This window comes from Cryptosporidium parvum, chromosome 5 (genome assembly GCF_000165345.1).
Source record: "Cryptosporidium parvum Iowa II chromosome 5, whole genome shotgun sequence".
In the NCBI taxonomy this organism is placed as follows: Eukaryota; Apicomplexa; class Conoidasida; order Eucoccidiorida; family Cryptosporidiidae; genus Cryptosporidium; species Cryptosporidium parvum.
The window spans coordinates 585,875-596,106 of NC_006984.1; the positions used below are offsets into that span (position 1 = coordinate 585,875).

The following is a 10,232-nucleotide window of genomic DNA, read 5'->3' on the forward strand; positions in this document are numbered from 1 at the left end:
GAAATGATGTAAAGATTCACTGTGTATACATAATCGCTAAGAAAATAATTATTCTAAATGAAAATTAACAGTAATATTTTATTTTTTTCTGAATTTAAACAGATGTTTTTAAATAAACTAATCATTAATTTAAATAAAATGAAGAAGGAAAAGTTTTTAAATTATAATTATGGAAATTATGAATTATTTGAGTCTAGTCCCAGACCTTTAATGAAATGTTTTCCAACAAATATAAATAACAAAATTAAAAAATAAAAAAAGGTGGAATAATAATACCTGTAATCAGTGTGAAAAAAAAACGAGAAATTAAACACACTGTAATAATACAATAGTTTTCTTTAAACTTGAAAGACTTAATACAAAATCTTAGAGTTCAGAAGAAATGAAAGCGGCTCTGATTTTGGTTATTAGCATTGTAATTTGCTTTAAAAATGTATTTTCGCAAGGTGAAGAACTAATCAATAATATTAATGAGATTCAAAATTTGAATATAAATAAAACAATTAATGAAACTGTAAGATTAAATGATAAAAAAGCTGATAATTCCACAAAGGAAGAAGATAAAGGATTTAGAATAAATCCAATTTCTTGGGACAATGTATTGAACGGATTAAGTGATATTTTTAATGAAATTAATTGCTTATTTAATAAATTATGGGAATCTATAAGAATTTATATTAAAGGCAAAGAGGGTGTTTCAGAGGAAAATGAAATAAATACATTTAATCAATCATTAATAAATTCTTCATCCACACTTGTAAAAAATCTTGAAGACAGACTCTTATGGTCATTCACAATTCCAGAATTTAAAATTAAGCTACCAAGTTTAAATACAACGGGGATTTTATTTGGAAATAAAAGTGCTAAAGATAAACAGAAGTTGGAACTAATGAAAATCAATCGCTCAACTTCAGAGGAGGAAATATTGTCAGGGATTTTACTTTCATGTGCATTTTTTGCTTTGTATTTGATTTGCTGGATTTTTGCATATGTGAAAGATTTGTCTGATTGGGTTAGTATATTAAAAAGACCGAATTTGATATTTTTACAACAAATTCCAAGCAACAATCAATTGAAAAGTAAAAATGAAGAGAGAATTAACATGTTTAATGGGATAAAGTTCCCATATACCAATTTATATTTTATTCCACCGATCAAAATGAAAGTGGGGTATGTAAGAATATTAACTATTACCATGCAAACAGTATTTTTTCCGCTAACTCTCATTCATTTTATAACTTCAAAATTTAAAGTTTCTCATTTTCACTTTGAATATTTCAATAGCAAATTAAAGAGTTATTATGAGACAATGAAAAATGATGGATTTGTTTTGAATTACTTTTATATGACAAACCAGGAATATAGGTCTAAAGATGGAATCAAAATATCAGAGAAAAAATTTTCAAAAAGTATTTACGATGAAAATATTGTATTATTGAATATTATTAGATTTATTTCTTCTAAAGAGAATTCTAATAAACTTCCATCTATGGAAGATTTGAAGAATTGGTGTCATGGATTTTGGTTCAAGGCAAATAAGATAGATATATCGCAATATAAGGAGTTACTTCCAAGAATTGCTTGTCTTATCATTTTAAGAAAGCTTGTCCGAAGTGAGCAAATTTCTTATGACTATCTAAGAAGGTTAAGGATGCAAATAATTGGAGCTAACAATCAAGCAGATCTTGTGAGAGATTGGATCAAGTCTACATTAGTAAGAAATAATCCAAAACTCAATTTTCCAAATCAATGGACTCAAAGAAGTCCTACAGGATCAATAAAGATTAATATTCATGATAATGGAATTTATACTCTTATTAATGATTATTTGAATAGAGTTGGGATTCATTCTGAATGCCAAATAAAATTACTAATGGAATTAACTTCAGGACAAGTTCAAAATTTGGAATGTTATTTGTGGCTAATTGATGAGCTTCAAACAATATGTATTCACCCAAGGATACTATGTGATTGTATTAAAGGATTTGATTCTTTGGAATGGATTGGTCCAATGGGATTTTTACCATTTGACAATATTAAATCGATATTGATAAATGATACCGTTGCAGGAACTGTTACATTAACATTGGAAGAAAATAAGTCGAAATCTAAAGTTCTTAAAAGAGAAGTTACTTCTAGGGCAAACAAATCTAATGGAAAAATATCCACATTTGAAGGAAATTTACGCATTTCAGAAATTGAAAAAACGTATAAAAATAATCCCATCATAAAGTTTACGGTATTAGAAGAAAAAGATGATATTTCAAGCTTAAACCACTTAATAAAAAGTCTCATACCACAATCAAGGTCAAAACAAAGTTATGACAATGAGCTTTCTGACTTTTCTACAGAAGCTTCAATGACTATGGACCTCAATTCAACATTGAACAGTACTTTACCAAGAAGTGTATTAAATGAAGGAACAAATGATGTATTTTGGGGTGAAAAGTTGAATATCAGATCAAAAAATGTCAAGGGAGATTATGAAATAGATTATAATTCAACATGTTTTTGGGATTTTGATATGCCAATACCATTTACAGCCACATCTGTATTAATTAACAATGTTTTAACTTATGTTTGGATTAATTATGATTCAAAATTACTCTGTATTCAAAGAAAGGATTCTCCTATCGAAAAAACAGGAGATTTCAAGTCTAATGATAATTTAAAGAATCAATTAAGCCAAATTAATCAATTGAAAGAATCTATGGCTCTAAATAAAATTAGAAGTTTTGATGATGATATAGTAATTGAGAGTGTGAATAACACTCCAAATTCTGATTCATGTATTGAAATTTTGAATCTAGGTAATATTCTTGGTGAGAAAAATAAAGAAATCAAGTATTCTAGTGATAATCACATTAATAACAAAGCAAATACTGTTACAAGAGGATTTATGGATAAAGGAAGATTATCCACAAATTTTGACCAAGACAAACAAGAGGAAATTGAGGCAGAAGCACATAATATTGTCAATAAATGGTTGCCGTTTGACAAGAGCTTATATTCAGCTTTTGGTGTTTTGACATATGATGATATCCAAAATCTTCATCCTGTATATGCAGTACCTGGTATTTTAAACGGAGCTTTTTGTACTAGAGGGTTTTTTATTGGATCAATTATTAATGTGCATGTTATTGGAGACTTTGTTGATGATATTATTGATGAATATGCAATTGGAATAGAATCTCAGTTACTAATTACCTTTGAGGGCGGATTAAGTTTAAGAATTAATACTTTTTCCCAAGGAGCAGCGAACTCTCTTAAGGAGAATTTGGAATCAATTATCGATAATTTAGAAGAAAATATTTTATTACCCATGAGACAAAGTATAAGTAATATAAGTAAAGAAAGTAAAAAAGAACTAAATAGTGAAAGCAATCTAGTAACTAATTTGGAAGATACTTTATTTTCAGTTGGGGTAAGCCCTCCTGATTTGATTTCTCGTTGTGAACAGTTGACTGAATATGAGAAAACCTCTTTCAAAGATAGCTTTATAAAAAGTTTTACAAAATTCAACCCTCTAATTGGAAGACTTCAATGGAACTCATCCTCTCCAAGGACATATAGGTGGCTTTCATATACTGCAAGTACTTCTTTATCACACTTTTTAATATTCTATCTTTTGAGTTCTATACCAAGAATTAACAAGGTTGAAAATGGAATTTTGGTTGGTTGGATTGCATATTGTATATTAAATATATCAAAGATAACTTTAGACACAGCTATGGGATTTTCCTCAGTATTAAATATCATGTCAATAAGACAACAAGCTGCTTATTCATATTTTAGATTATGGTCTATTTGGCTTACTTCAAGCTTTTGTATTCTAATTACAATAGTTTTATCAGTTTTAACTATTTTACAGTCAGCAAAGCCTATAAACAATATTGAAGCATCAAGTGGATTCATTCTCAATGATATTAATTATTCCATTTCAACATGGATCGCTGGATTTATTGTCACTTTTCTATCATTATTCCTCCAGCCTTTGGTTCTAGCTTTGAGTTATAGCATTATATTATTACTTTCTAAGAAAACAAGTTCATTTGATGGACTTGTGGCATTCTTCAAGACATTCAGCGATATTCACGTCAACAAAAATGGACGAATGCCAGTGAGACCTGAATGTGTTATTAAGATGCAATGTAAACATTAATCAAACCTAACAAGTTGTGTGGAAGCTAAAGAAATGGGGAGTGAATATATTGAAATTATTTGTCTATGAAGGTTATATTTTCATAAAGAAAAAATCATTTTTTTTGTAAAATATAAATAAAAAAAAGAATAAAAAGAAATTTCTTTAATAAACAAAATCCAATCATTATTTCGAGTTATAATATTCAACTATTTCATTAATTAAATATTTGATTTTGGCGGGAACGCTCCGAGTAAATATTTACATGTAAAAAAGAGTTATATAATTAAAAGAGAGATAATGGGAATTAAAAAAGAGCGATTAATAAAGTGGTGGAGAGGAGTCTTTTGAAAAGATACGTTATTTTTTAGATACTATAAGAGGAGTTTGGTAATTATTTATTTAGTGAATAAATAGTGGACATTTGTATAAAGGTGGTGAATGATTAGGAGATAAAAAATTGATTGGAATTACATCAGGAGAAAAAGCTAAGCTAAATTAAATTGATTAAAGAGAAAAGTATTAGAAAAAGAATAACTGAGTAATTAGGAGGATATAAATATTGATTAGAAGAGTAAATAAAGTTAAGAATGAATTTGGTAACCAATTTGTTAAATAAGACAAGAATGCAAGTAAAGAAGGTAAAGCTGTTATTGATTCTATTATCAGCTTTGGCGATTTTTGAATTTTGTTTAGGAACAGATTTGACAGCAGATTTGGACTCTTATTCAGCAGTTACAGCTGATCCAACAAGTAGCACAAAATTATTAAATTTAGTAGCACAAGAAGCAGTTCCTACACATGGAGGGAATAGATTTATGGATATTGGGGATGGATTGGCCACACAACACGTTATTGAAAAAATCAATTCATATACACCTCAAAACTTGGAGGTAGCAGAAAGGTATGCAGCTAATATGGTAGCAATAAGTAAGCTCAGAGAAGAAATTTACACTGATGCTAAGGAATATCACGAGTCCATTAAATTACAATTAGAAGCAGTTCCAGAGAGTAAGAAGCTTAATGAGATACTGAAGAATTCTGAGTTAAAGATGAAAAAAACAGAGCAAAATTATTTGGAATCAAAAAAAGCTGCAGAAAGATCTCTTGAGATTTATATGAAATTTATAAGACCAACAACTGAGAATGTTTTGATCAAAGCAGAAGCAACTGAAGGAAAAGGCTTGAAGATAGCTCATGACGAATTAGCAAATATGGAATCAATTTCATTACCAGATATGGATACTAGTGGATATGAGCCTTTGGATGCAGATGCATCATTACTAAGTATTGCAGAAAGTGTATTACCTCCAGAAGAAACAAAAGAAAGTTTGATTAATAAGGCTTTAGAAAAGATTTCAGCAACAATTGAGGATGACTTCATGAATAACAATGATTCAGATGGAAAAGGAAATAAATCTGATAAAAAGTTAGTAGTTGAAGATTTAGGTAATGGTGATGATGATGATGAAGATGATGATATTGAGGAAGATGAAGACAATGATCAAGATTTCGATGTTAGGGATAAGAGTGTTTCAAATAAAGAAACAAAAGATGTTTCTATTAATAAATCAGAGACAATTTCACAAGTTGGTAAAAGTGAAGAAATATTTGGAAGTACAATAACTAGTTCTAATGATGAAAACAAAAATGATAAGATTTTGACATCTTTTCCATCATCGATTTCTGCTTCATTCCCATCAGCTGCTGATCCAACAAATAAGAATAAGAAAATTATTATGATTCCAGGAGGGACTAGTTTAAGTGGTAAAGTTCCTGAGCATTTTCAATATATTTTCAGGAGAAGTTATTTATTAGTTTATATTGCTTCAATATTTGTTGAATCATATGTATTACCACAATTCTTTACAGAAAACCCTGCAATCAAATTATATTCATTTTTTAGAATAAAAAGGACATTTATATCTCACATATTATTTGGTTTGGCAAGCAAATATAGAATCATTTTCAAAGAGTTACAGAGACTACCTTTTATTTACAAGGATTCAGAACTTAAAGAAAAAATTGAAAAAGTTGCATTTGATTTATCAGCCACAAATCTTCTTCTTCAAAATGCTTTATCCGATTCTGAAGAAGGTTACAAAAACGTTGCAAGTTTATTAGTAGAGTTTCCATTCAAAGTAAAAGAAGTTTTTTCAAAGTTTTCTGCTCCTATTCGAGTTAATTATCCAAATATTGATTATTCTTTTGTAATGAGTGAATCAATCTATTCTGCTCCAAAACCATTCTTTCCAGAGCTTTCCCCATTAGAAATTGAGAACTTGAAACTTTTTGATAAAGAACTTTCATCAAAGCTTGAAGAATTTGATATTAAGGAATCTTTAAGTGATCTAAGAGAATCTCAGCTATGGATTAAGGATTATGTTTTAAGAAATGCAGCCTATAGGCATTATCAATTTGAAAAGAGTCATAATATTCGTCCATACTTTGATTTTTCTCAATTCAATATCTGTTTAGTACCTCAAGTTGAAGAATTTTTAAAGTCGTCATCGATTAAAAAGAGTGATTAAGTTAAGTTGATTTTTGATACAACTACTAATACTGTTAAGGTAAATCTTGTATATTTGGATTATCTCAGTATCAAATAGAATGAAAATAAAGCAATCTCTTTAATAATATATATGTATATATATATATATATATATGTATCTATATTTATATCTATTAGATGGAAGAATGAACACATTCCACGTAATATATATTATTAAAATATGCTTAAGTTTATTTTAATGGTTAAGTTTAAGCAAAAAGAAAAGAGAATTTATTTAGTTACCTTCAGTATTACTCTAGACACTATTACTAATTTGGGGCTAATTTCTTTTCATTACTTATTCTTCTCTTTCAAACATAATTACGTTTTTTAATTTTTTTTGAAAAAATTCTAACTCAAAAATTTCTACCCTTTAATATTTAATACAATAAATGTATGAGATTTTGAAACTCACTTATAGATATATCTACACTATTTGTTTTTGTTCATTATTAAGTTGAATATAATCTTTATCATTCTTATTTAGAACGATTCAAAACCTAAAAAAACTTTTTATCATAGTTTGATCATCTAATACCGGCATGTAGTAAATTATTTCAGGTACCCGGCTTCCCGCTTAAATTTAACAAGAAATTATGAAAAAAAGTCGAAATAATGGACATAAAATAATATTTTGATAATAAAAGTTTGGAGGGTATAAAAAAGTAAAATTCTAATTTAATTTATAGTATTTGTGAATAGAAATTGAAAGAAATGAATTTGATAATAGGAAAGGGAAGAAAGCTTTCTTTGCATATTATGGTTTTGGCTTTAATCTTGGTAATTCAGTTAACTCAGTGTGTAAAATGCCTAGACATAACTAGATTAAACGCTCTTTTGCCAGGAGAGCGATATAATTTGTATACTTCGTTATCGAAAAAAAGAGCTTCATTCTTGGAATTATATTTAATTGAAGAGGAGAAGAATGATGAGGAAGGAGAACCAAAGGTTAAAGTAGAAACTGATTGTATGTTGAGCGTTTTACAATACAAATTGGTAGATTTATTGATAGGAGATCGTGAACTTAATCAGAATTTTGATACAATTACAGCAAAAAAGTGTTTGAGAAAAAGTTTAAGTCAGTTGCAGAGCTTTTATGTACGATTTTTTGATTTAAAACTAATTTACAAACCAAACTGTTTTGAGAGAGCTTGTTTTAAGAAACCAGAGAAGGTTTTCTTTAAAAATTTGGAGAATCTTGCTCTATCTATGTATTTTTTTTTCACTGTAAATAATTTAATAAAAGAAAAAGGTGGTTTTTCAAGAGAATTGGCTCTTCCACAGGAATTGGAACATAAAAATGAAGCAATTTCTGTTTTGAATAATGTCAATCAACTTCATTCATATAAAGAAGGCTTAAAAGTTTGCATGAAATTTAATATGTTGGACATTATGTTATATCCAAGACTAAACAATAAGACTCTATTATCAGAATTTAAGATTTTCTCTTCAATAGTACGTATTTTGACAGCTAATGTTGAAAAACATGTTCGTTTGTACAAATATAACAAAAATAATTTTGAAATAAATGGGAAAAAAAATTATAGCAAGAAGTTGATTTCAGATATTAAGAACATTAGGTCTTCAATGAAACTGCTTTCCTATGTAATTCTCACTAAATACTTTATCATTGCAGACATTTTTAATTTGGAAATATATGAACAGATTTACAATTCTATCATCAATACTAATACCACTTATAATGCATATTAAAATCTTTTTATTACGTTTACATATTCATGTGTTTAAATTTAATACTTTCAGAATTCCGGTAGTGAAATTCAGGAAATGGCGGGAAAAACATGCACAGTTATTTAACATAAATATATACTATGCATGCATATGCGCAGTTTATACTGGCTAAATGAATGATTCAAGGTTAATAATTAGTGAAGGTATGAAATATTTTCTTAGGAAAGTTTTGAAAGGCTTTCATTACAAATAAAATATTGCTAAGGTTGGGGTGCCTCTAGCTTTCTTTTTGTTTAACTATAATTTCTAGTTTCTTCATTTTTCTTTTACTTCTTCTTTTTTTTATTCTTGTCTCTTTATTACCTTTTTAGTTAAGTAACAAAGAAGCAGAAGGTGCTTGACACTTTCGTGCATTGTAAGGAGGAGTAATTTTCCTGTATTAATACATTCTAGAGCTTCAGAATGAGAGCAATGCGATGTATTTGCGATTATTCCATCTCTAATATTTACAATTTCTCTTCTTAAATCTTGGTCTTCAATAGACCAATCCCAAGATCTTGCTAAAAGCATTTGAACTGTAATATCTTGAATATTAGCTAAATCAATTAATGAATAGTAATAGTATGCTCCTTGGTTTGCTAAAAGAAACTTATTTAATTGTTCATTCTCCAAATTTTTAACATAAACCTTTGGATAATTCAAAGCCACGATTTTTCTCTTAAATTCAGTTAAAAAAAGAAGTATTGCAACTTTTAAAGTTTCTGTTGCCTCAAATATACTTAAATCTTTTCCTGATTCATTGTAGAAATCTTTCTGTTTCTCATCTGAAAGATCATCTTTAAGTTGTCTCAAGGTTTCTTCACTATAACATCTTTCTAGAACTTGACTATTCATTGATTCCAATATTATTTCTTCTTCATCTTTTATGTTATTGTTAATAGATAGAGAATGAGCTTCTTCAAGGTGGAATTTTGCGTCTTTTTTTTTCACTACAACCACATCAAATTCACATAGACGACATGCTAGATAGTTTTGGATATTTTCAGTTAACTCTTTCTTCACCATTTCTTTCTTTCTTCCCTTTTTCTATCTTTCTGTTTCTGTTTCTGCTTCTGTTTCTCTTTCTGTTTCTCTTTCTCTTTTATTCTTTCTTTTTCTCTTTTCTTTCTCTATTCTGTTTCTCTTTCTGTTTCTCTTTCTCTTTCTATTTCTGTTTCTCTTTCTCTTTTATTCTTTCTTTTTCTCTTTTCTTTCTCTTTTCTGTTTCTCTTCTTCTTTCTCTTTCCCTTTCTCTTTCCCTTCCTCTTTATCTTCCTCTTTGTCTTCCTCTTCTTATTCTTATATACTCCACCTTATAACCTTTACAATTGTATTATATTGGCAAACACTGACTTTACCAATCACACAATTCTGTCCTTTCTATAAAGCCAACCAGATATTAACACAACCAAAGTCTTTCTCAAACCAAAATACCTGTGTGCCAAATCCTCTAATCCTTAAAATCTCCAATAATTTATTTCAATTTTATCTTACAATTTTACATCATCATCCCTACCTTATTTTATATTTGCCATTTTTGGCGGGAAATGCAAATTTTTGAATTTTATTTATTACATGTACTAAAGGCGGAAAAAATTAAAATAAAAAATAAATAATTCCTACTTGCTTTAATTCTTTCATATTCACACGTGCCACCAAATAAAACTTCTGAAATTAAAACTTAACTCAATCTACTTCATATCCACATCTCCACACCCCAAATATTCCCTGATCACTTCTTCTCTCATTCCTTCACTAATTTTCATCTCACTTTTTTAAGCCCAATGTCAATTTTACAAAATTAGTCTC

General features: G+C 28.3%; 4 protein-coding genes across 4 annotated transcripts; 3 read left to right on the plus strand and 1 right to left on the minus strand.

Annotated features, from left to right (window-relative positions):
* Positions 1 to 382: 382 nt before the first annotated feature.
* On the plus strand, positions 383 to 4,162 carry cgd5_2680 (hypothetical protein with a signal peptide plus 6+ transmembrane domains; the record flags this gene model as incomplete). The annotated part of the gene is made up of 1 exon (XM_626205.1): positions 383 to 4,162. The coding sequence occupies one exon, from the start codon at positions 383 to 385 to the stop codon at positions 4,160 to 4,162; it is 3,780 nt and encodes a 1,259-aa protein (XP_626205.1).
* Positions 4,163 to 4,731: 569 nt separating this feature from the next.
* Positions 4,732 to 6,672, plus strand: cgd5_2690 (hypothetical protein with a signal peptide; the record flags this gene model as incomplete). Its single annotated transcript, XM_626206.1, has 1 exon — positions 4,732 to 6,672. One exon carries the CDS (start codon positions 4,732 to 4,734, stop codon positions 6,670 to 6,672), a length of 1,941 nt encoding a protein of 646 aa, XP_626206.1.
* A 734-nt stretch (positions 6,673 to 7,406) lies between these two features.
* Positions 7,407 to 8,405, plus strand: cgd5_2700 (hypothetical protein with a signal peptide; the record flags this gene model as incomplete). The annotated part of the gene is made up of 1 exon (XM_626207.1): positions 7,407 to 8,405. The coding sequence occupies one exon, from the start codon at positions 7,407 to 7,409 to the stop codon at positions 8,403 to 8,405; it is 999 nt and encodes a 332-aa protein (XP_626207.1).
* Positions 8,406 to 8,726: 321 nt separating this feature from the next.
* On the minus strand, positions 8,727 to 9,449 carry cgd5_2710 (hypothetical protein; the record flags this gene model as incomplete). Its single annotated transcript, XM_001388238.1, has 1 exon — positions 8,727 to 9,449. The coding sequence occupies one exon, from the start codon at positions 9,447 to 9,449 to the stop codon at positions 8,727 to 8,729; it is 723 nt and encodes a 240-aa protein (XP_001388275.1).
* Positions 9,450 to 10,232: the final 783 nt, after the last annotated feature.